This window comes from Hyperoodon ampullatus (genome assembly GCF_949752795.1).
Source record: "Hyperoodon ampullatus genome assembly, chromosome: 8".
In the NCBI taxonomy this organism is placed as follows: domain Eukaryota; kingdom Metazoa; phylum Chordata; class Mammalia; order Artiodactyla; family Ziphiidae; genus Hyperoodon; species Hyperoodon ampullatus.
In genome coordinates, this window is record NC_136921.1 from 60647237 (window position 1) to 60674668 (window position 27432).

A 27432-nucleotide genomic window follows, 5' to 3' on the forward strand; every position below is an offset into this window, starting at 1 on the left:
CCGTGAACCATGGCCGCTGAGCCTGCGCGTCTGGAGCCTGTGCTCCGCAACGGGAGAGGCCACAACAGTGAGAGGCCCGCGTACCGCACAAAACAAAACAAAACAAAGCAAAAAAATAAAAATAAATAAATAAAAGCTTTGGAGTCAGAATGCACGCGGTTTTGAATTGAATGAATCTGGGTTAACCAACAGCCTCTGACACTCGCTAACTTTCAATCTTATTTCACTTGCCTTAGATTTATCATCTATGTAATGAGGGCAATAATCATAACTACTTCATAGCATGGATAGTGCACATTATTCAAGTTGTTAAACACCACTGGCTATAGAATCAAATTACTTGTGTTTGAATCCTGCCTCTCTTACTTAATTGTTGATCTCAGTCAAGCTCCACTTCTTTCAAAACTGAATTTAGGTGACTAGATTTTGGTCTTTGAGCTGGTGAGATAATGAGATTTAGATTTGTATGATGCGATTTTGGACTTTGAGTGGATGCTATAATAAAACAAGACTCTTTGGAATTGTGGGAAAGGATGATGTATTTTGCTTGTGGGAGGGACATGGTTTGTTGAGGGCCAGAGGTGGGATTGTGGTAGGCAAAATTCTAAAACCCCAGGATTCCCACCTCCTTGTGTGCATGTCCAGTATAACTACACTTCTTGAGTATTTAAAGAGTTTTCTATTAAAATGCTTTCAGAATATCCTAGAAGAAATAGTTGGAGTTTCTTAAAGTAAAGAAATAAATCATTTTAAAAGAGTTTTTTAAAGCGTCAAATACTTTAAAAGAACATTGACTGAATGTTAATTTTCCATGTATGAAAATATATTTACTCATTTACTAGAAGGACTGTTGAAAGAGAAATTATATAATTGGTATAGCAGAGATTATACTAATGAGTACTTACCATGCGGTTGAATCTGTATATGTTTTAATTTACTTATTTCTAATGGAATCCTATGAGGAATAACAACTATACCTTGCATATTTCACAATTGAGGAAATAGAGGCACCAAGAGGTAAAACAACTTGCCCAGAGGGTAAGTGATAATAGAATATAGAACTGTTCAAAATAATAATCTACAAAATTGTGTAATGCTACTTAAAGCCATTATTATAGAAACATATCTACCTAAATCTGTATGCATATCTATACCTATCTATATCTATTTATCTTCTCAGATTTTTCCTCTGGAAGAGGAGTGTAAGCCCCAAGCATTGGGTATACTACATAGATCAGGGAACTATAATATTATCCAACTAGTGTCAGTTATTTCAACTGTAGACTAATGGAGGCATCATTTTGAAAGTTCAACCTTATTTCAGTAAAGGATAGATGGCAAATCTCCTATGAGAAATTATGGAACTTTGTCTGGAAATCACTACTGACTTAGTCCACATTTTGGAAAGAATGATGAGTATGTTTATAACAGGGTATCACAGGGCAAGACATTATAAGCTTTTGAAGGTCTTGGTAAATTCAATGAAAAATAGGTCACATGTATAAGATGATGCAATATGAAGTTTGAAGTGACCAATTCCATAATATGTATTTCTCACTATACTAAGTTCAGTTGATTTAAAGATGAGTAAAACATGGTCCTTACCCTCAAGAGTCTCTAGATAGGACATCTGCTTTTTTTCACTTTCAAAAAGTTAGTAGTATGTAACTCTTACTGTAATATACTCAAGGTGTGGTAAGTCATGAGGAAAATGATTTATTCTGGGAGCTCGCTCTGACAGTTATAGAATAAAAATCAGATTGAAGAGTTTTGGATGACTATACCCATTCTTTGTCTATTTTCACCAGCAGCTCCCAAATAATTCCAAATTCAGTTTCTCATAAATACTTTTTCAAACTATTCAAACTTACCTCTTCTTTGACTAGTTCTCATTTAAGTATACATCTAAGCATGGTGCTAACTTGAAGGTCAATAAGGAAAACAGGATGAGGGATCTGTCTTTTATGAAAATGTGCTGCTTTTGAGAATTTTTTTTATAGGAAAAAATGGCAGATTTTCTCTTGTAAACCGTATGTTCTTGCATTTCTGATATCTGGAATCAGTAGCTTGCCAGAAACGTTCCCAGTCAAAAGCCAGACTAACCCATGAAGGTGTCCAAAGAAGTCTGTTCTGATTACTAAAGATGTTGAACTAGTCCTGACTTCAAACAGTAGATATTTCCACACTTTAGTGGTATATGACAGCTCTATTCATTCCACAATGTCAGATTCTTTGGTTTTGGCCATTGGGTATTTACACATTTCTGGCTAGGGAAGCAGAGAAACCTAATTTGATTCTCAAGCCAAAAGTTTTTAGGCCCTGTTCCTTTGGAACTTGGACTGGAGGATTTTGGCACTGTATAAAGACGAGGACAGAGCAAGTAGTCACACATAACTGACTCAACAGAACATATTCAGGGAGAAAGATCATGCCTACACATTGGATAACCATTCTCCAAGGCAGACTGACAACACCCTGAATTCAATCACCCTTAAATAAACACACAAGGAAAGCAAAGCTTTAACATACCTTCCGGCACTGCTTTCCAAAGCAGCCTGATTGGTTTGAGTGCCATAGGCCAGGCTGCAGATGCAACCATTACTGTTGTTCTTACTTATGTCTGTCTGCTAACAAGCATTCATATGCTTTAGATCATTAAAGTCACAACCTCCTATGCCAATCTATTCCTCTCCACGGATTTCCTGTAGATTGGAAAGAGAGATGCTATTTTCTGTTTCTTTTTTCTCTCTATTAGGACCTCCAGTAAGGGTTATTTCTGAGGTCTGAATATTGTAGCTTGCGCCCTTGCCCCCATTGAGCATATAAATTGTGTTCCCATTAAGCTTGTTCTTTTTGCCTGATTTATTTCGTTTTCTGTTTTACGTGCCTTTTCAATGCAAGGCAAGTGATTTGTGCTGGAGCTGCGACAGACAAAAAGTGCTGTAACTTAAGCTATTTCCTGGTGCCATTGCTATCTGTGAGAGATCTGCTGTACTTACACCCTTGCTAAATTTCTTCTGACAGACTCCAGGTGGTCGGGATTTTCACAATCCATCCCATTTCTGAATTAGAACTTGTCATTTGGGGCTCTGTGGATTCTTCCCTATCATCTTACTGTTGGTAGCAGGTTGAGTGTATTTGTATATCTACCTGTAAAAGGCCACATGTGCCCACAGGTATAATCAGAGGTAGAGAAACATAAGTTTCTCTTTCAGAGAAGGCACAGAAGACAGATACTGGAGAGAGAGAGAGAGAAAGAAAAAAATTGTCACTTGTAGTATTATGCAGGCTGCCCATCTAAACCCATCATTGCCTGGCACCTACACACTAAGGGCAAGGATCCAGCCAACTTGTGAGTGGGCACTATGCCATTTGAGCAGATGGGCATGGAAGTCGGCAGCCAGTAGACCATGTATGTGCATCAGCAGTGGGTGTTGAGGGCACGATTCCCAGAGGAGAATGTCCTAACAGCTGTCTGGCCTGAGCCAACGTACTTACGACCAAGGAAAAGTGCCATCCTTCAATCCTGCTGAGTTGGATTAACCTTCAGAACTAATCTGCTTTTTCGGCAGTAGAAGGTGAGTTTGGGGTCTATGAAAACCTCAAAGAATAACTGAAGAAAGGAAACTGGAAAGATACAATTATTAGACATTCACTAAAGATGCCAACAACATTCGTATGTATGTTTTAAATATTTGACCAAAAGTCCATTAATTCTTGAAAGAACGTCATAGTTATTAAAAGCTTTGCCTCCCACAATGCTTTTAGAAGTGCCCTTTCGACACAGGGAGAGCATTTTCAGTGAGTTACATAGTACATTTCCATCTTTGCACTAAGAAAAAATGATGTGCAAGGAAAGGTGTCAAAATACTATAGAAATCTGACTGTGGGTAAATGTCTTTGTCAAACTTTACATATCATAGATCAAGCTTGATATATCGTGGATTACAGCTTTCCAAAGAAGAGAATTTCTTCTTTAGTGATTGAACATATACCTGAAAAAGCAAGAAGTAAATTTGATATTTCAACTTAAGCCCTTCTGGACAATGAAAGAGACTGAAATATGAGACTGAAAATAAAGCCTGTTTCTAATCTGTTGAGTATTTCCAGACAGTTAAACATCATGAAATTAGATATAGTTTGTTTCTGCCCAACATAGCCAAATGGCGATTTGACAATGATTTGTTTCATTTAGCTAAAAATAGGTAGACCATTTTAATAATTTAGACCCTCAATAACTTTATTTGTTTTCTATTTTCCTTTGTTTTGAGGTTTTGTGAGATAGTTTTCTTGGTATTATTTTCTACTGCCTTGAATCTTTTTATTTAAAAAGTAACATATGACTTGCCATTGTGGAGAAAATATCTGTCTGGCCCAAGTGTTCTAGATACCCATCTATATTTTCTTAATCTACCTAAACTCTTTCCTTTTGTTTACAGAGTAAAATATCTCTGTATGGAGAGTAAAGAGATGAATAAGTTATTTTATCTGCTAATGGTAGTAACTTTAGCTCTGGCTCTAATGAATTATCTAATGTGTTAGATCTAATACCATTGGTAGTATTATGAGTGAAATAAGATGTTTCTGTGTCTATTTGGCCCTTATTTTCTCATATCAATTTGGAAATTCATGGCTAAATATATATGAACCTATAAAGAAAAAAAGTAAGCTAAAAATTAAGATAATACATAAATGCACTTCACATAAAGAAAATGTAAAAAATTGTATTACGCAGATATCTCTGTGTTTCTTGCTTCTGGTAGTTTTTATCTTACAAGCGCATTTGAAGGCTAAAATTGTGGAGCATCCAAGTTCCATATGAATGATACCTCTCAGTCTGAGAAAATTCTTGGAGAGAAACATTCTATTGAAAGTATGCAAAAAAAAAATGAGAAAACTAAAACAGTATTTAGCAATAAACAAGGAAGTGTGCACTGTATATAGTTCATTTTTATTTAAACAGGAAAGTAAGAGGCAGTTTGATTTTCTTCTTGGAGGAACACACATGTTTGTGACTAAACAAAGGAGGGAAAATATAAAGGAGTTAGAATCATTCCAGCAAGCACTTACCTTTGGCTATCTGGGATAAGAATATGTGGTTGAAGCTGAATTTCAACTAGACTTATCCCAGGATTGAAAGGCTGGTGAGAGCTTCAGGTGACCCAGATGCTGACTAAAGAATACTCAAGAAACTAAAAAAAAAAAGGCTGATAAACTTTAGTATACCCACCAAAAGGTTTCTGAATCTTTCCCTTTCATTTTCTGCAGGGAATAAAAGAAATGAGAGTGTCAGATTTCTGACTGACAATGTACAACCAAAAAAGGTTTATGGAAAAATTTTTTTAAAAAGACATTTGCTTATGCCCAATATGGTAATTGAATGATATTGTGGGCAGATGGAGGAAGAGAATACAAATGTTAAACAGAATACTGTGGTACATTAATAAGGAGTAAAACAAGATTGGGTTTTCCATGGTTTATGTCATTACTTCTCATTAGGACTATGAAGGATACATTTAGTTAGTGGTAGAATAATTATGAGGCATGCGTAAATTTTATATGTGCCTACAAATATGTAAAGTTAGAACATTAAATGCATGATAAGGTAATGTCCTTATATGTTCTTAACTTCCTTTTTTTTTCAAAATGAGTTACCTACCACATACACATGATTGTAAAAATAGAGCCATCACTTAGGTTGATGTTTATTATTTCTAAACAACTAAATTGTTGTGAGTTTAAGAAATACTGGCCACCTCTCCACATTCCAAAAAAAAAAAAGCTTCACTAACTTTCCTTAATTTCTGATTGTAGTAGCTTTAAGAAAAAGAACTTGCAAAACAAATGAAGATTTGAACATAAGACTTGGGATACACCAAAAACAAACAAGCAAACAAACAAAAACTCTTGAGAAACTGAAGATAAAAACTAAACTTAACCAAGAATTTATTTCTGTTTTTCATCCAAGTATCCAGGGAGGTTGCTAACGGGAGGTATGCCTCAGAAAATGTACATGTCTGTGAAAATGTTGGAACTAATGCTTTTATTCAAGTGATTTTATTTCAATTCTAAGCCACAAGATATAAACTTTCATCAAAAATGGTAATCTATTTAAAATCAGAGCTATGTGGAATGTTTCATGTTTATGTATTACTCTCATAGTAGATGCTCCTAAACAAGGAAAATAATATGCTCAAATTCTGTTATTTTTACAGTTTGTAATATATCAAGTACTAGACCCACCCATCATTTTCATATTTTTTAAATAGTTAAAAGAAAAAAGGAATGGAAGAAAAAATGGAGACACTTTGAAAAAGGGACTTTTAATTCCTTTTTTTGGAGGAAAAGGTATCTGAAAAACTTAATTATGATGCTTATTCTAATAAGAACAAAAAGGAATTTAAAGGAAAATATGCATTACACATCTTGAATACTTCATTTTCCACTTTGCTTTGCACAATTAGAAAGCTAAAGTACCTGGGGAGGGCAGAGGAGTGGAAGCAGGGAGAATAGTGGGCAGTGATAAAGGAGAAAACTCATAGATTTGATCTAAAAAATATGCAGTGCTATATAATATTAACCTAATTTTGAGTTCAAAAAAATCCAAGTCAAAAGATATTTGTATTTCTATTTTTTCAATGGTAGCTACAGATGATTTCTATTTACTGGAAAAATAAATCAATAGGAAGATGGCATCACTGAAAAAAAGATAAGGTCTGACATTTTTTTTTTCTCCTCAAAGGAAGGGTTGCCATCAACTCATGTATTTATTATGAAAGCTCAGTTGCTTAAGATGCAGAATACTGTGAGAGAAAAAAACAGTTTAAGACATAACCATGTCACCTCAAAAGAAACTGTTAAGTAACATTCTTAATAAATAGGCTGGAGAAGTGTGGAATTGTTAAGGCCTCTTTCTGCTAAAATGCTGGAAGTAAATTGACAGGTAGCAATTCATAAAATTCTCAGATGGGAATTGTAAAATGATATTGAAACCAATATTTCATAATTTAAGAGTAAAAGAACTAGCAAAAAAAATCAGGCTATAAACACTTAAATATGTGGTGGGTATACATACATGTTCACTTATGTTTAGAGGGAAGATCTGTATACTATTTCAGATAATTTGGAGACATAAAAAGAAATCAGACATACATAAAAATCATATTTTCAGGCTTCCTCAGAAGAAATACTTCTGTACTTCACAGAGAAAATAATGTATTAAAATTTTTATATCAAGCTACTGCTAATATTTTGACTGTTATTTTAGGTTTTCAGATTCAATGATTAATTAACAGTTCCTGCAAAAGTGAAAAGGATCTAAGATTAAACAATGGAGCCCAACCTTGCCAGCGTTCTGAAACTTATCCAGAAGCAATTTACAGAACAAGATGTAGGTTTTTTGATGTCAGGTACATTTAAAAGTTCTGATATCCAGAACTTTATCCAAAATGAAGGATTATCCAAAATGAAGTATGTGCTCTCTTTGCAATACTAGTATTAGAGATACTTTATAATGTCAACAAACAGGTACATTTTAAGCACCTACTATTAGAAATTACTGGCATATGTGTGTAACTAAACATGAAATGTTTACTGGCTAAAATGAACAGTTCATAAAAAAATCTATGGAAAAGAATATAAAAAAGAATGTATATATATGTATATGTATATATACATAAAAAACTGAATTACTTTGCTGTACAGCAGAAATAAATACAACATTGTAAATCAACTGCACTTCAAAAAAAAAACAAACTGATGTCTTAAGTGGGACTGTTTCTCAGGAGTGTCCCATAAAAATTTGCAAAATTATCAGATACTGCCAATAAGCTATTGATAAATAATTATATAAACTGTAAGATTTTCTCTATTTATACTGTGGCTTAGGAGAATCAGTTTTTCCCTTCAAACTTAACCTCATGAGACTGTAATTGACCTCAAATTTTCTTTACAATTATTATTTCAATTATGTCACAGAAACACAGCTCTTTTGAAACATCCTAAGTTTTTCAGATATCCATGCAAGACAATTGAGCAAATTTGGATCCAGAATTTCCTAAATGATAAGTCTCAGTCAGCATAATCTGATTTGGCATAACATATTTCTGTACCTAATGCTTAACTGAGAAAGACATTAAAGCAAAAGACAGGTGATGAAAGTTTTCTTTTCTTCTGTATCTTCATAACTTGATTGAACATGATAGATTAGGTAGCTTATTGATTTAGGAATGATCAGCAATATTACTTCCCCTAAAGGAATAGTAAGATGATTCATAACAGATTTGAAATCTGATTTCTAACTTCCTGCATCAATGTGTACAAATTTGTAAGCTTGGCTCTCTTCAAATTTCGACCTTAGGAATATCCACTTGTGCACACAGGGGATCTGTCGTTCCCCAAGAATTTAGTGACTGTCTTTATACATATACATTTATATTTCTGGAAAAACATAAAGTGCAATAGCTGAGGGCTTAGATCCACGTTAAAACATCACCCATGCTTTCACTAGCTGTGGATTTTCAAAGTTACTTTAAAGGTGTGTGTCTGTGTTTCTACCTTTATGAAATATATGTCATTGATCTCTTAATGTTTGGGTGATAATTAAATATTTTAGTACATGCAAAACACTTAGAACAGTGCCTGGCAACTAATAGGCACTCAGTAAATGTTAGCAGGCAGTATTATTGTTGTATCATTTCTCAAGTTGAATTCTTGCTTATACCGTGGAACCAATGGTTTCCTTCAAGGGTGGTATGGGCTCAGTAACTGGTCATTTCTAATTCCATTTCTTCCCATTAAAATTTGTTTCCCAAACTTCAGTCATTCACTTATTGTGTTTGTGCTTTTTTCCCCTCCACATTTCATATACTTATATAACTTTATATTAATGGAAAATGTATTCATATCACTAATAAATGGCTCTGATGTGATAAATTTTTCAACTAAACCTTAAAATTATGTAACTAATAATTAAAATTGAAACATTCATCAGCTAAAATCATCTCTTGTACCCCTGGCAGTATGTACACAACACATTTTGAATCATTGCCTTATAAGAAAGCTTTCTATAGGTGACTAGAAGGGAATATTTAGAGGATTGTGGACCACTATGCCCATTAAAATCCAGTAGTAGTAGGACAAAAGATGGCATGGACTTGGCCATAGAAGACGTGGTAAAACTGACACAGGTGAATGCCCAGGTGCCTATTCATTGATATCGTGGAGACATTTACATATTACTGCTTTCTCTAACATTTAAAGCTTGAGGTACTTTACATGCCAAAAGAATGACTTTTATGCCAAGGCTATAAATCCAGCAAGAAAATGGAACAAGAAAACTCCCTCTATCCCAGAATTCTGCAACCTTTGTAAGCTGAATATTACATGTACACTAAATTTTCACTGAAGATTATAAATCTTAGTATAATGAGTAACAGTTGAGAGTAGTAAGTTCTAAATGCATAGCAATATAAAACAAATTCTAGTTCCTTAAGAGGCTTAAATACCAAATATATGTGTATTCTCCCCCTGCTGAGAAGCTGAAATATCAATGAATAACAGGTATGAAGTTTTGGTTGCTAGCATTTCTCCCATTAACTATTATTCTGTTCACAGTTTTCTTATGCAACAGACCTTTCGTTTCAACATTGATTGTCAACTATGGTTATCTTAATTAGGGTAATGTTAACACCTATAAAATTCTCTAAAATACATGATGGCTCCACAAAATAGAAGTTTATTTCTCACTATATAGAAGTTCGAAGGAAATTTTCTACCTGAATTCTCTGTCCTAGCTGCAACTTTTCTCTAAGTATAAAATTATTCCAAAATAAAAAGTTTACTAAATAAAGTGAGTTTTCCTGGCCTGTGCTTGGCTTTTCTTGACATGGTGATTCAGGGCCCCCAACTTGCATCTTTATCCTCCCATAAGGCCTCGGTTAATGTTTACTCCCAGCCAGTATACTAGGAAAGAGAACATTGCAGGGGGAGCACTCACTGGTTAATAGCCTTGGAGGGGGAGTGGTTCTCATTGTTTCTGCTCATTTGCCTTTGGTCTGAACTAGCCACATGGCCACTCTTAACTGTAAGGCAGGCTGAGAAGTGCAGTCTGGAGGCATGCCCAGGAAAGAGAGCACAGAATTTGGTGAGTGACCACCAGGCTCTTCCTCCCTCCCATATATCAATTTGCACCTGTCTTCCAACACTTAGAAATACACCCATACACCTCCTCAAAGGAGACAACCAAAAGTCCCATCCAGTTACTGCCTCAAGCTCCAGTTCCAGAATCTCTGGTGATAAGTAGCTTTCTCCATCAGGCCCAAATTTTCTCCAGGGTGTTAAGAATTTAGAAATTGAAAAATAAGCTCTCTGTCCTGCTTTCCCCATCATATCCAGTAGACAATAGTGGGGCAAGAACTTGATACCTAGAAATAAACAAACAAACAAACAAAAATCCTCTCATTTGTAAAGGAAAGAATGGTAAATGACCAACAGTCTCTGGACCAAAGCAATGATTGTAATCCTGCTGGGCAGGTCCTGTGAGACCCTGCCCTGGCAGTAGAGACAGTTTCTGGCTCTTCTTTCTGGGAGAATTTCCCATATCCATTGTTCTGGGTTTCTGGCTCTGCTTTCTGGAGACTCTTCCTTCCCCATTATCCTTCTTGGGCCACATCTGAAGTGGGCGTTGAAGTAAATGGCTTCCTTGAAGGAATTCAGTTTTTTGGAGCAAATATGGGATTCAAGGATTGAATAGAATCACAGGGTTTTTAGGCCAGGTTTTTGGTTTCTTTGGGAATACAGTTCCCTCAGAATCTTAGTAGACATTGATCTAATCCCCTCAGTCTGTTGTATGTGCTGGTAAGCAGAGTCAAAGACATCCAGAGTTCTTTTCTAGACATGGTACTTGAGCCTGCTTTATTTAAAGATTCCTCGCACTCATGTCTTTCTCTCTCTTTGTCTCTCTCAGTCTCTGCCTCTGTCTCTTCCTTTTTCTTCCTAGTGCTTTGTCCCAACCCTTTCCACTCTCTCCTTCATTTAAAGTCCTGGAAAATCCCTGTTTAGTGAAATAGTACTCTTAATGAGAGCTTCTACTTAAATTTTCAAGATAATGTTTTTTAATTATAGAATCTGTCTACAATCCTTCCTCAGGAGAAAGAACAATAAGGCATTTAAAACAAATTTGTTCCAAAAGCACTAATTGTGTGATTATTATATATTTATATGTATATGGATAATAGTAGAAGACAGGGAAATTAATAGCACATTAACTCCAAAAAAGCTGAGTTCATAACATAGCATAAACACAAAGTGTTTCAATATTAAATATTTTGTTCCAGTTATTACTACAGCATTGCAGATCACACTGAAACATAGAGGTGTAAAGCAATGATTTTTTTATGCTTATGGAATCTGGTCAAAAATTCAGATAAGGCACAACAGGAACGGCTTATTTCTCCAACAGTGTTTGAGGTCTCTGCTGGGAAGACTTGAAAGCTGGGGGTGGTTCAATGGCTGGAAGAAGGAATCATCAGGATATCTTTATACTCACGTGATTGGTGGTTGATACTGGCTGGCTGCTGGAACCTCAGCTAGTCTGTCACCTAGAAGACTTACGAGGTCTCTCCCTGTGGTCTCTCTGTATGGGATGATTTGGTGACTTTTTTTTTTTTTTTTTTACAGTCCATAGCAAATTTATTACTCAATAGCCAGTGCCACATCATAGCATCACCCAGAGCCCTCACCTTCCCTCCCCACCTGTCCCCAAGGGTACACCCGAAATGGAAAAAACAAAAGTAAACTCAAATCTCTGCTTTTCCTCTGGAAAAAGGAATCTTGGCCCCGGAAGCCCCTTTCCACAGGTCTCAGCAGGCAAGGGAGTGGACACCTCCTGTGCCCAGAGAGGGGGGCTCCAGGCTCCAACAAAAGAGAGAACATGCAGGCAGGAGCAGAGCCCTATGTCTGTGGAAGAAGATGAGCTGGGAGTATTCCAAGAGAACAAGGGGGTAGTGTGTGATATTTTTATGCTCTAATATTTGGAGTCCATATAGTATTACTTCTGCCATGTGTTTTGGTTAAAGCAGGTATAAAGGTCTGCCCAAGTTTGAAATGAAAGAACATAGACCCCACCATTTGATAGGAGGGGTGTCAAGGTCACACAGTAAGAAGACCACATGCAATATGAGATATTGTTGCAGCCAGCCATCTTTGAGTACACATCTTACTCAAATTAATGTCCAAAACATTGACTTCCCATTTAAATCTACTTTATTCACCTTTTTGAATGAATCTGAATATGGTTATTTTCATGTGCACTTTTACTAAATTACGCTCTTTTAAATAATTTAAAGGTTTTTTTAAAAGAAAAATAATAGTATCAAATGTCACTATTTTTTCAGGTATCCCGACACAGAAGGAATCATTCGCAGCATGTCTTGAAAGATGTCATTCCTCCACTGGAACAATTGGTAAGTGATTATTTCACTTCAATACTGTATTATTTATCTACTGCTACAAAATAAATTACCTCAGAACTCAGCAACTTGGAACAGCACATATTATTATCTCATGTTTCTGTGGGTAAGGAATCTGGGCATAACCTAGCAGGGTCCTGTGGCTCAGAGCCTTTCAAAAGTTTGCACTCAAGGTTTAAGCCAAAATTGGGGTCACATCTGAAAGCTTGACTGGGGAAAGATCTGTTTTCAAGCTCAGGTACGTGGTTGCTGGCAGGATTTAGTTCCTTCGGGGCTTTTGGCCAGAGGCTACTCTTACTTCCTTGCCACTTGGGCTTTTCCAGCATGGTGGCTTGCTCCTTCAAAGCATGCAAACTGAGAAGACAAGAGTGTGGCTTATTCTGCTCCCGCCAAAATGACCTCCTTACTTTTTCCATAGGGCCGTTTCTCCTCTTCTTTCCTCTGCCTGATACAAAATAGTTCATTTGGCGCCCAGAAATTTTTAGGGCTCATTCGTTCCTTTTCTTTGCATCTCTGTTCAAATATCACCTTTTAAGATAGCTCTTCTCTAGTGTCCCCTAAACACAAATGAGCAAATTTAAAAACCTACCATTTCTGTCCACACTTCTTTTCTCTTACCCTAATTTAATTTTCTCCATAGAACTTACCACCATGTGGTATACTCTGCAGTTTCTTTTTATTTGTTTGTCATCTCCTTAGAAAGTTCTGTGAGAGCAGGGTTATTGTCTCCTATGTTTATAACTATTCCCATGATTATAACAATTGCTAGAACATAGTAACATAGTAACATAGAACATAGAACATAGTAACATAGAACATAGTGCACAAATGAAATAGTTAATGACTTTTTTTAAAATTTCCAAGCTCATAGTACACAGATCTATACTTGTGTACTTTCTCTTCATTATCTCATCATGTATCTTAAAGTGCTACTTAGTCATTTGTTCTTAGCGCATCTTGGTGTCATCCTTGAAATGAAATATCCAGAGTTGAACACACCATCAGCATCTTCCCAAATTGATTCCTATTTCCATTGACCCCCCCATGTCTATTTTTTAATAGCTGTTAAAAACAAAAAACAAAAAAGTTAGCTCTTTTTAATAGGGACTTGTTTTAAAATTTTATTTAGTTATTAAAATTTTTATTTTACTTTGGAGTATAGTTGATTAACAATGTGCTAGTTTCAGGTGTACAGCAAAGTGATTCAATTATACATATACATGTATCTATTCTTTTTCAAATTATTTTCCCATTTAGGTTATTACAGAATATTGAGCAGAGTTCCCTGTGCTACACAGTAGGTCCTTGTTGGTTATCTATTTTAAATATAGTAGTGTGTACGTGTCAGTCCCAAACTCCCAATCTATCCCATTTCTATTAGTAGCAAGTGTTTATCTAGGCTGAGAACACATCTTCTTTGGATCCTTTATTTTCTCTATAACCCTTCACATGTCAACATTTTCTGAGGTGGTTTCTCCACAATGGATGTGGTAACCTCATTTTTTTCTCCATGTGTACAGGCACACCCTTTCTGAGTCCTTCAAATGCTTCTGGTCTCACCCCACTGTATCCCACCATGCCTCTCCCACTGATCCTGTGCTACTGTACAACCTTCCACACCAACCTTCTTTAAACAGTACCTTCATTATTTCATTCTCCTTGTCAGAACTCTCAACAGCTTCCTATTTTCTATAGCATCAAGTCTATAGACTTCTCTCACGGCTCTGATTTACCTTATTTATTATCTACTGCCAAATACACAACCTCAAGCCAGCAATAGTAACATGATTAAGACATTAAGACACCCTGAAGGAGTTTGGATTTTCTGTAACAATTATAGTTCCTTCATCTCAGCACTCTTTTGTGTTGTTCTCTCTTATTTCATGGGTAATAGACTTGTTGCATGGCTAGACTATAAATGCTTTGAAGTTAGGGGTCATGACTTGTATTTTCTTTATTATATCATACTTCCCCTTACATTGCTTCTGGGACTAGTGTTTGTTCAGAAAAGACATGTTTGTCAATTGATTTAATGATAAGATATTAAAGATTTATTAAAACAATATTGTTGATTTTGGAGATTAATAAATATATGACTGCTATTCATAGTGAAAGACATTTTAAAATTTAATTAGATATAACAATATCTTGTTTTCAAAATTAATCTCTTAGGTTTCAACTTAGAGACCATTTTCCCTGGAAAGTATTTCTTTGCTTCCTCAACTTTGAATCAGGTAGCCCTTCTTTATTCTACCTTCCTATAGCAGCTTGGCCTTGCCTCTATCTCTAAATTGCCTCTATCTCTAACCACACTAAAATTGCCTGTTTCCTTTTACATGTCTCTTACTGCACTATAAGGTATTTGAGGGGAGAGCTATGCTTCACGTACTGTTTTATTATTAAAACTTCATAGAAGGCCTGGCATAGTATAGCTGTACAGTGAATAGAAAGTAATTGTGTTTCTTTTCTATAAATTTGCCTTATAGAACATATAAAGTGCTCTTTTTTAAATATAACATGTGCAAATGTTTCTCTGAAGTGTTTGATGAAATATGGCAAAAGTTAGACTGAAAATGAAGCTATATGAGCGTGTGTGTACGTAATATAAATATATATGCAATTATATATAATTTTACATGTACAAATATATACGGATTATATTTGAAAAATGCCTTAAAGTGTCTCAAAATTTTTACATGAAATATATATTAATTATGAACTTTAAAAATTAAAATTATGGTCATTACTTAAATTTAATCAATAACTAATGGTATATTTGTGCTATGCCTATACATCAAGCATAGGCTAATATTAAAAAAAATTAGAATATTGAGAAATAGTTTTGTCAATTTAACTTCCTACCTTTAAGGTTATTTGTTGGTTTACTGGCCTATAGTTATGTGTTTTGACTCTGCAGCCTCAATTCTCAATAAATGAAACTCATTTTAAATATCTCAAATTATGGATAGTTTAACTAAAAGAAAATATATCTATGTTCTCAATACTCTATTCTAGGTCAGATAACCTTGTAAAAGTGACATTGGGAAGTACTGCTGATAGAAGGAAAAAAAACCCAGTAATTTGTTGACCTCTTCAGTTTGCAGTCTCTCTAAATCTCTTTCTCTGCATCTCTCTCTCTCCATTACTCTCTCTGTCTACACAATCACGCTCTCTCTCTCTCTCTCTCTCTCTCTCTTTCTCACTCTGTCTCTCAACTCTACTGGCACTACCAACCAATTTACTTCCTATTCCTGAGTTGGGTTTCCCTGGACCCTCTCTTTGAGTACTTGTTTATCTTGTTTATAACAGAGGTTATGTTCAACTTTTATTCATCAATCTCTACTTGAATTAAATTGCTTATTTAATGTTACTATAAAGACAGAAATGATTATCTTTCCCCCACATGTCTTACTTATGAATTACTTCATTATGGTAGACAATGCCAAAATAACCACCAATTCCCACAAACAACAAATTCTGATTAATACTTTTGAAAAATTTCATTTAGTTATTAATTTATTTTTGGCTGCGTTGGGTCTTCGTTGCTGCCTGCGGGCTTTCAGTAGTTGCAGCAAGCGGGGGCTACTCTTCATTGCAGTGCATGGGCTTCTCATTGTAGTGGCTTCTCTTGTTGCAGAGCACAGGCTCTAGGAGTGCGGGCTTCAGTAGTTGTAGCACGCAGGCTCAGTAGTTGTGGCCCCCAGGCTTAGTTGCTCCACGTCATGTGGGATCTTCCTGGACCAGGGCTCGAACCCGTGTTCCCTGCATTGGCAGGCGGATTCTTAACCACTGCGCCACCAGGGAAGTCCCTCTGATTAATTTTTAATTATTCATTACTGTTTACATCAAGACTTGAATTATTTTCCAGAACCTATAAAGCTGTCTTTATATTTGACTAATATAACTGTATAATTATTTTTAACCTAGATTCACATATTTTTTCCACAAATCTGACATGTTCCTTCCTTCATCTCTACATCTCTTTTTCTTTCCCTCATGCCTGCCTCAGTGTTGCTTCTGGAATCATCCATAGGTTCTTGCAGTAGTTTCCCTTGCCAGTACCTACCAGGATCAACTACCATATATAAAATGATATACACCAAAACACTGTAGAAAATACTAAAATCCTTTAAGTTGATGTTATTACTCATTATTTTTACTATATGGATCTTTGAGCTTATTTATATCCCACATTTTCTGCTATAAATCCCATTTCCTTTATCTCCTATATTTAGAACTTCCTTGAACAGTATCCAGCAATCATGGGAGGCTTTGGCTTTAAGCACAACTGGCAAAAGTATCCTATTTGATGCACTCCCTTTGGAGAAAAGTAATTCACTTTATGACAGTGGAGTCTGCCATGGTGGATGCTCCCATAGATGCTATCACCCTTTGGTGACCATGCTTTACCTCTCAACTTCTCCTTTATTAAAGTAGGTTGTGATCAACATGGTTAAACAGAAACATAATGCATTTCTTTTGAATACTGACAAAAATATATTCCTACTTGGAGTCTGAAATCTTAGGGCAGAAACTACCCAGTTCACTGACAGCTGAAGTCATTTATGCCACTTGGTGTGCAAATCCATATGCTATCAATGCATGAGACTATATTATTTTCTGAGAAGCTGTGTTGTTGCTTAACCAGTTCTGTAATGCGGCAAAGATTTTAAACATGGAATGTCAGATATACTAATATGTGTTTGTTTCCTGATCTTGTATGTTTCATATTATAACTCTTTGTGAGACCTAATTATTTTCCGGGCTTTTCCCTTTTCCCCCTAAAGAAATGTTCAAGAAAAATAATTCTGTTTATAGCATGTTAAATCTTTATCATCTTTATGTTTATCAAAAGAGTATAATACATGTCTACGGATAACCCTGCAGGAGTCAAAAGCCTGTGGCAGGTTTTAGAGAATCATCTGCTACCTCCTGAGCTAGAAGGATTTGGAGGCCAGAGCTCAGGAAGTTGCCATGGCTTGGGGGCAAAGCAGGCTTTTGCAGATAAACCTGAAGTCACAGATTCTACCTTTTGGAGCCAGATATCATTTTGTGGATTAATTAATACTTGTGAGGGCTTTAAGGATGAAAGACATTGTGAGCATACAGTGTTTTCTTATTTTAAAACAAAGGACGGCCCCTTTGGGCGAATAGTTCTATTGATCAGGCTGTGCTTTCCTCAAATTGCAAAAAATTTTCAAAAGCTCTTCAGTCTTCAAAATTCTACTTTGTTAAGATAAAATTAGGTTTTCTGAAAAAAACTTCCAGATCTTCAAGCTGGCAGTATGTTAATAATGTTATATAATTTAATAACAGTAATACAAACCATCTCCAAGTTTTCATTGCTTCACGTACCCTTCCTTTACTCAAACAGCAGGAGTGTGTTTTTTATTTTTTAAAAAAATTTTATTGGAGTATAGTTTTTACAGTGTTTTGTAGGAGTGTGTTAATTGCAGTGTTTGTTGAGGCCATCCCTGTGCTGGGCACCAGGCTGGGTTTAGGGTATGCAATGATATGCTAAATAGTCATGTCCTTTTTTGGAGGGGCTGTCAGTCTAGGGGTGAAGAAAAGTATTAAACGAGTAAAGAAAGGCATAATTCTCCGAATGCAAATTACACAACATGCTATGACAGCAGACAAACAAGTTTCTATGAAAGAGGGAGAGCCTACCTTGGATTAAGTAGTCATAAAAGCACTCTTTGAAAGGGCCATTTAAATTGAGATTTGTAAGGTGACTAGAGTTTGTCAAGCAAATTATTGGAAGAATGATGCAAACTGAAGGAACATCAAGTGCAAAGGTCTGGAAGTCAGAACAAAGTGGTTACATTGGAAAAACTGCAATAATGCCACACTGGCTAGAACAGGGAAATAAGTCTGGAAGTGTGGGCAGAGTGAGGCAGTGCTCAGATGTTGATGGGCCTTGAGGTGATGATAAGGAGTTCAGAAGCCATTAAAACACAGAAACAGGTTACCATGACTTCTCCCATCCAGGCCTACATTTGAAATTCATTTAGCTGTAGAGTAGAGAAGAAGAACAAACACAACAACAAAAAAGGTTGTTAACATTGAGCAATCCTTTCTTCCCTACTGCCTTGACCAAAATTAGGTTATAACAAAACAATTGAATTAGGCTAATAAGTTGCCCAGGCAGTGACCAGGAAGGCCACTCTCACTGAATTCCAATGACGGGCAAGGAAAGAACAACATATTTAGATCAAGGAAACAAAGAAGTAGAAGTCAGGGAAGAAGAGAGAAATAAAGGCGGAGAAAGGAGATGTGATACACAGGAAAAGCCTCCGGAAGACTGAAATTCTTAAGACAAAGAGAGGTTCCCTCATCAGCCTGTTTCCCAATTAGAACCTGGATATTTTGGTGGTGAACAAATGAAACACACTGGTTACAAGATGAAAGGCTCAGGAAAAGGCTATGGGGGTTCTTAAACATCAAAATGTAGCTTATTCAAGATGATATTTTGATGAGTTAAGGGTAAATAAATCAGAGACATGTGGGTAAAATTTCTCTTGAAATACACAGGGGTTTAAAATGATGGGGAAATTCACTTGGCAAAACATTATATGTACTTTGCCAAACCCAACATTTGAAAAACAGTTTAAGACATTCAGCAGAACCCCAAAGCACAACATATTCTCTTATCCTGAGAGTAAGAGAGGGAGAATACCCGTGAACGCATTGTGCAACATACACACTGCAGGGTATAAATAATTTACAATGAGCAAACCATGCCTAACTTTGAGACCTGAAGTCAAAAACCAGCTTCTCCAGAACTTCTTTGAGAATGTTTTATTACTCCTTTACAGGCATCACTCATGTATGACACAGCATCGTTTTTCTTTGCTTTTCTTCTATTCTCCTTTTCGTGTAATTATTGTATCCAACTTGAGAATTTTGGTTTACCACTTTTTTAAAGTATGCACACAGTAAATTATGTATCTACATTAGGCAGAAATATTATATTTCACCTCTCTAAATGCATCATAGTTCATTCTCCAGCTATATGTAAGATAGTCCTATAATTAAGCATTTACATTTTTTATATACTTAGTACTTTATATGATGTACAGATAAGCTGCATTTTGAAGGTGCTTTTTTTTCCTTGTTTTTGTTTCTGTTCTACTGCAAGTCCACACACATGGTCAGCAGATCTGATATAGCAAGAAAGCTAGAGCCAGTACAGAAATAATTGGAAACTGAGAAGAAAAATGTAAGCAATGAGTCCCAAAGAGGGAAGTGGGGCAAGAGAAGGAAAGCCAATGGAGTTATGTAGGATGACTAAGTTCTAGAGATCAACTATACAGCATGGTGATTATATTGGTTAATAAGACTGTTGTACACTGGAAATTTGCTACAAGAGTAGACCTCACATGCTCTCACCACAAAAAAAAAAGACTTAAATTTTGGGGCTTCCCAGGTTGCGTAGTGGTTAAGAATCTGCCTGCCAATGCAGGGAACACAGGTTTGAGCCCTGGTCTGGGAAGATCCCACATGCCGTGGAGCAACTAAGCCCGTGCACCACAACTACTGAGCCTGCGCTCTAGAGCCCGCGAGCCATAACTATTGAGCCTGAGTGCCACAACTACTGAAGCCCGTGCCTAGAGCCCATGCTCCACAACAAGAGAGGCCACCACAATGAGAAGCCCACGCACCACAGCAAAGAGTAGCCCCAGCTCGGCGCAACTAGAGGAAGCCTGCACGCAGCAACGAAGACCCAACGCAGCCAAAAATAAATAAATTTATTAAATAAATAAAAAGGTAACTATATGAGGAAATGTATAAATTAAGTAGCTTGACTATAGTAATCATTTCACTATGTATATGTAGGTGAAAACATCATATTGTACACCTTAAATATATACAATTTTTATTTTAAAAATAGAAACTTAAAAAATAATTTTTAAAAAGCCAATGGAAAGAAGACACAGAAATTTCTATTTCTGTGGGTGGTGGAAAAGTTAAGAAGAGATTTAAGAAGGAAGAGAAGCCTCATTTGGGGGTAAAATGATGTAACCAGAGATGTCCTCCTTCTGTGCTTTATAATAGAAATTATCAAAACAAACAGATTATCAGCAAAGTACTGCGATCTATTAAAAGTTCAGAAAAAAAAGTAACAAGTGCCTAATTATTAAATAGGAAAATAATTAAATGCAAAACAATAGTAGCGCATGTTTGTAGTTATGCAGAATTGATACAAAGTTCTCCTAGGAGGCCAGTCAGTCATACAGAAACTTTCGCAGGGTGGTGCTATCTACCTCGGAGGGCTCTCTCCAGTTCAGGTCTGGGGCCTGTCTCAGTTTTGTGAATCTTGAAAAATTATATGTAACAATGTTATCAGTGTTTACAGAGATGATGATCCCTAGGATTACCTCACAGTAACCAAATTTGTAAGAGTCAGCTGTATAAATTATAATTCTGATTTATTAATTTATAATGGTGAATATACTGATGCTATTTGTCACCCACATTCTGACTATTTGTGAGAGGACCGAGGAAGCTAAATTAGGAGTCAGAGGATTGCCAGTGAACACAGGAATCAGAACAAAGGAGAAAAGAGCAACCACTTATGTACATCAGCAGCCCAAAGGGTCTGTCGTTCTGGTATTAAAAGCCAATACCCTCTCATGAAAATCTGGTGAAAGTTTTAGATTCAGTTTTTTTCCATTTATAAACATGTATTTTGACAGAATTCTTTTGGTGGACTGGTGTAGATGAAAACCTATTGTTTTCAATTCAAGTCTGTTATCTGAGAACTACGTGAAGCCTTCATATATAAAAAAAAAAAAAAATGCAGTGCCTGTACTTAACGGTTACAGGCCGGTCTTTCTGCCATGACTGTTAGCATTAATCAAAGGTTGTCATCTGCTCTCTTGCCTTGCCTCTCGCTTCCAACTTAGGTTGATAAACAGGTGCTATCTGGATATCCCACTGCCATTCTTTTCATCTGTATCTCAGCACAGTTGTGTCTGCCGAGTGCTTCCTCAATGCTAGCAGACTGGCTGGCATCCAATCTGGACAAATTGCTGATCTTTCCTGCCACTTAACCTTAAATAGGGCTTCTAAGGAGTATTGGACAAATAGCTCAAGAAGCCAGATTCAGCATCTAAAGATTGCTTGACAATTCTTAAGTATACTTTGTTTAGGGAGTGCTGCTACTTTAAAGAACTTCAAGTTGGCCTGGAACTTGGTGTATAGTATCCTAAACATACGTCCAAAGCTATACACAGTTTTGTAAATTACTAGAGGCAAGACCATGTAGGTCCTAGATGACCAGTATACTCAACTGTAATTTATAGATTACTGTCCCCTCAAACCATGTCATTAACATAAAAGAGGAATAAGTAGTTAGAATAATTACTATGATACCATATATAAACCCACATACAAAATACATAGCAATCTTCTGCTTACCCTAATACTTCTTTCTGCTCCTATGAGCCTCCTGGAATAACTGATTCCTAGTGCCTGGAACATGGTGAGGTATATCAAAGTATGATGACAAGGAATAATAAAGTAATTAAATGTACCTCATGGAAACTTTGCTTCCCAGCATGGGACTTAAAATAATGCAGTGCTTTCAGTGTAGGAAGCCTGATTGGAGTTTTCTATTCCAGGGCAAAAGTTGGCCTTAATCTCTGAGATAACTGGAGGGGAGTATGGTATCCAGTCCCCCAAAAAGAGGAACAGGAGTATCTTGAAATGTGAGCTTACAAGGATATAAGCCTCAGTAAGATTAAGGTTGTCCTATTAGTCTTTGCAGTCCCACTGTGAGCAGAGCAGCTGGTATTTAGGGGAAGAGGATGTTACTATTTAAAAATGTGTTGAAAGAATGAATGGTTGTGCAGCAAGTATGAAAGAAACAATGGAGAGAAATGAACACCTGATCACAGAAGTGGGAATAGTGCATGATGGTTGCACATGTATATAATGACATGTAGAAATGTGTATGCCGATTCATAGATAAGTAAAAATATGCACTGTAGAAATAAATATAATAGGTAAAAGTACACAGTAGAAGGAATATTAGCTTCTTCAAATGACCAGGAAGGCAACTTGGACTTTGAAAGATAATATAAAAGAAGATACCTAACCTGCTATCTACCTCTTCCTCTTTCCTTTTTCTGGACCTCTGTGTGGACATGCCTGGAAACTCTGTTGCATTGACCAAAGGCCGTGAAAATTGGTTCAGCCTGTTTGAGGGCAATGATGTCCATTTATAGAATCCTAACATGAGAAATCCAGCCCCTGGCCTCAATCTCAGGTATCCTGAAAAGATCCAGCATATAGAGAAACTTTACTTATACATTCAAGGAGAGAGAATTTTAAGTTATATAATTCAAGCCAGCTTATGTTGATTTCCTCTGCAAGAGTGTTAGGTTTCTACTTTCACATTTCCCTTCTCTTTTTAAAGAAATGGTCATCAATAATACACCTCTGGGTACTAAATATCCACCTAGTGGTCATTTAGTGAATATTTTTATGGAAAAAAGGCAATATTCTTAGCTGAGAATGTATGCATCAGTTTTTGTCATGGGTTGAGAGATTTTGTAGCTTTTTGGTAGATAGATTCAGGCTTTTGGTAACTTATTTTCATCATAAAAAGCTTAAATAAAACGGTAAATTTTATCTATGGTTACACAACAAAATTTCTCAGTATACATTCCTAAAAGGGACCTCCTCTGTGATGCTAATTGCTCTTAGCATTTTTCTTCCAAACATTTGTAGAAACTAGTGATGCCCAGATTTAAATACTAAATGTATTATATGGGTTTTAGAGGGTAGACAAATAAGACTTCCTGGAACTAAGAAGAAGAGACAGTATACATTAGGACAAAAGGTGGGAAAAGCAAATGAATAGACGTATCTAAGTATGGAAGAGGCACCACTGAACATCATGATTCTAAAAGTTATCTAAGAAAGCTTCCTCAGATTCTTCTAGGCTTGTGGAGAACATGCTGAAAGAAAAGAAATTCTCTGGAAATGTAGCTATGTGAAAAATACTATGCTATGATTATCATAAATCATCATTATCTTCATCATTATTTATTAAGAGATGTCTTGGGCTTCCCTGGAGACGCAGTGGTTGAGAGTCCGCCTGCCGATGCAAGGGACACGGGTTCGTGCCCCGGTCCGGGGGGATCCCACATGCCGTGGAACGGCTGGGCCCGTGGGCCATGGCCGCTGGGCCTGTGCGTCCAGAGCCCGTGCTTCGCAGCGGGAGAAGCCACAGCAGTGAGAGGCCCGCATACCGCAAAAGAAAAAAAAAAAAAAGAGATGTCTTCATCCAATGTATTTTGAAAGCTAAGTATTGTGCTGTGTATTAGGAATATAATAATAAACAAATCAGAAAAGATCTCACCTATATCAGAGTGAGTCTTGTAAATAGCCAATTCTTTAACTGACGAAATTTTAGTGGTTTGGAACAACTCACCCCCAAATATCTCTTCCTTTAACCTGTCATAATGTAGACAGATTATTTTTGCTTGTCCAGTTTCCTATAAAAATTTAAATAAACATTTAAATAGCCATTCATTCATCCACTCATTTGTGCAAACAATATTTATTATTGTGATCATTGGTGCCAGCAATTACTCTCTGTGCTGGGAACACAGGTGTGAAAGGAAGGGTCACAGCACAGGTGCAGGTACAACCAAATAAGCCCTGTGATAGTGGTAATGGCAGAATGAAAATGAAGATTCAGGACAGGGCATCTAAAAAGAGATTGCAGAGGAAACATGGAAAACTAACAATAGAGAGAAATATTACATTTTAAAGTAGATTTAATATATCTGGGAATTGATGGGATGAAGATATGGTGGAAGTGAAGTATTACAGTCAGGAGGAAAGCATGTAGGGTGGCACTGAGGGAGTGTGGTCCTTTGATATTAGGTAGGTGACTCCTTAAAGCTTTCAGCATATAGCATGGGGGTGCGGGTGAAGGTTGTTGGCAATTTACCAAGATCGAAAAGATGGAACACAGGTAAGATCTAGGGATGGGAGGGGTGCAGGACTGACAGGGGAAGGTAGAAATAGGGCACTAAGATTAAAACATCTATTATAGACTTTGCTGGGAGTCACCACATCACAATTTGCATTGTGTATTTATTTACCCTAGAACTCCACAAAAATCTCTGTGGAATGATAAGGAATGGTTGAATGTCCTTTAAGGAATGTGCAGCTGTATTAGCAATGAAAGCCAATAAATACAAATAGGAAAGGAAGCAAACCCACATCATGGAGGAAAATAATGAGATAATGCTGCTACAGCATCTCTTGGTAACTAACTGAATGAAATGCATGGAATGTCAGTGTTTTAAAGGCCCTTCCAGTTTAACTGGCCCAGTTACCTGCTTCTGTTGACTTTTTCTCACTCACTGGCAGCAGGTACATGAGGAAGTGGAAGTGAAGAGTGAAAAGGAAGAACTTTTCCAAGGATGATTGGTAAAATTAAGGAAGGCATTAAATTTGTTTTTGTTTTACTATGTTTAATCAATTTTGTAAGCAAGTGGCTTCAATGCCCAGAAGGAAAAGTAAGTAAAGGTGTATCACTATCTAACAAATCATTCACATTACTCTTTGTTATCTTTATTTTGGATATTTAACAGCTTGTAATGACTGATCTTGAAGGCACTTCCCGTAAGCTATATATGTATTGTTGATGAAGTTCTATGACTGGAAACTTCCATCACTGCAGTGACTGTTGGAAAGCACAGGTTCATTCAAACTAATAATGCATAGGAGTTTGTCACAGTTTTAATATATGCATTCTTCTTGCAGATGGTTGAAAAAGAAGGTTATCTTCAAAAAGCTAAAATTGCAGATGGAGGAAAGAAACTAAGGTAATAAAAGTTTTTTTAATTCACTTTTATATAACTATGCCAGTTCCCCATCTCCTCAGTTGTGTCACTGCTATTGTTTGGAAAGGTAGGCCCTATGGTACATGACTAGAATATTCCTTTCTGCTATCACTAAGATCAACAGGATTTTTCATATAATTATAGTTTTCCAACAAAGCACTACATTTTATTTTGTTGCACAGAATATATAAATGAAGTGCTTCATGACCTCCTAAGACTTGAAATCTTAAAAAATATGTGAAGAAATAAGATAATGGGTCTTGATTTCTGGGATTAACAGATTAGGGGATGAAAGGACTCATTTTGCAGTATATAAAAATTTCCCTACAATACATTGGGATCATAATTTTTTGAAGGATGGAGGATTTGAAATACATTTGTTGCTCAAATAAAAATCATTTGAGAAAAAAATAAAAGGAAAATAATTTGTCAGATAAAAAGTTGGAAGTTGCTGCACTTGCAGATGAGGTCAACACAGTAGGTGAGAGAAATTAGAAAATGTAATAAGGATTCCCTAGGCAACAACAAGAAAAAACTTGGAGAAAAAAATAAGGTTGATAGGAGGGTAGACAAACACACTACATGTTTTTTATGTATGGGATATTTAGAAATAATCATCTCCATTTTAGAATTTTACTTATTTCTCATGTAGGTCTTATGATATACTTAGCTTTGTGCTAGGTTATATGCAAGCTGCAAAGGTATGTAGAAAGTGCTTACAGTGGGAGAAAAGGCATTTATTCATGACTATATTATTAACAGTTAAAATCATACAGGATAAATTCACTAATTAGCTACACAATGGGACACTTATTAATTGTATAATACAATTCATTACTGGAATGGAACTCTGGCCAACACTAGAGAATGAAGTATGCTATTGTTTGTTTTCTATAGTGGAGTAAGTATATATTTATTTAAAAGAAGTGAAATTGGGGAAAACTATCATCCATAATTCCACTACTTAAAATAACTATTTCAATTTTAAAGAACAAACTCTATTTTCTGCCCTTATTATGTTTTATTCTTGGATAGCAAACAGGGCCTTGAACCCTCTCCTAGACTGTTCCTCTGCAGTAACCCTGCAGCCACCCTCCTTTGAAGGGTCCAGGAGGGAGATGCACAGGAGACAAGATCAAATGCAATGCTGCTTTCAAAGACTCATCTAGTCCTGGCCCCAGTGGAGAACCTGACTTAATGTGTTGGGTTCTGAAAGGACCCAGGAGGGATTCTTTGATTAACCCAATCTAGTGCCAACTTTCCCCTAGACTTTTCTCCCAGTTATATCAGTTCGTGAAAGGTGCAATGATAAATCTTCCCAAGATAAGTCAAAACCCTTTCTTACCTTACCAGCGATGTGGACAAAAAATCCAAAGAGGGACAGAAAAGGACTTGTCTAAGTTATCACTTCACCTTTCACTGGGGCTTGGCAGGAAGGAGGAGGTGATAGCTTTGGTCAGTCTTAACCTCCAGACTCATGCAAGCAAGAGGAGGAGATGCTAAAAGGAATTCCAAGAAAACAAGATGATGCGCCACCACATCATCTTGTGGTGTACATCTTACGTACAATGTCCTTGCCCATAGCTATCCATAAACCATCCCTGTAAAATGTTTTCCTAGAAAGTGGTGTCAAGAAAAAGTAGAGGAGCACACCAGGCCTTTTCCCTAACAGACTCAACATGAATACATTTTTAGGTAGTTTCAACCAGTGTGTATACCATTTTGTATTTGTTTTATTTGTTGTTACTTTAATCAGTTTACTTACCACTTCTGTGTCTAGCTTAAATTCATATAAACATTATTTTGTACTATGTTTTATTGTTATTTCAATCAGCTTGCATGCAATTATGCATTCTTTCAGCTTTTTCATTTAAAGTTATATAAATTTTAGTTTTCCTTTTTTGTTTTATCTTTGTTTTTAACCTCAGGTGTACACATTGAGTTGATTTTCCTCTTCAGTGTGTGGCCTTGTATTATCATCATTCTGGGCAAGACCCCTAGTTGGTTTTATTTTATTCTTCATCTCCACTCCTTACTTCAATCCTCTGTAGAATGGGTGTTCATCAAATCCTCTCTCCATACATTTATTTGGC

At 36.3% G+C, this 27432-nt stretch overlaps 1 protein-coding gene across 1 annotated transcript in view; it reads left to right on the top strand.

Annotated features, from left to right (window-relative positions):
* ARHGAP15 (Rho GTPase activating protein 15) overlaps positions 1–27432 on the top strand; it is a gene marked incomplete at both ends in the record, with an annotated part of 595418 nt that overhangs the window by 41427 nt on the left and 526559 nt on the right. The window contains 2 exons of the mRNA XM_079710401.1: positions 12396–12464; positions 25260–25321. Of these exons, the coding sequence (XP_079566527.1) occupies positions 12396–12464; positions 25260–25321 (131 nt within the window). The remainder of the gene's footprint in view (positions 1–12395; positions 12465–25259; positions 25322–27432) is intronic.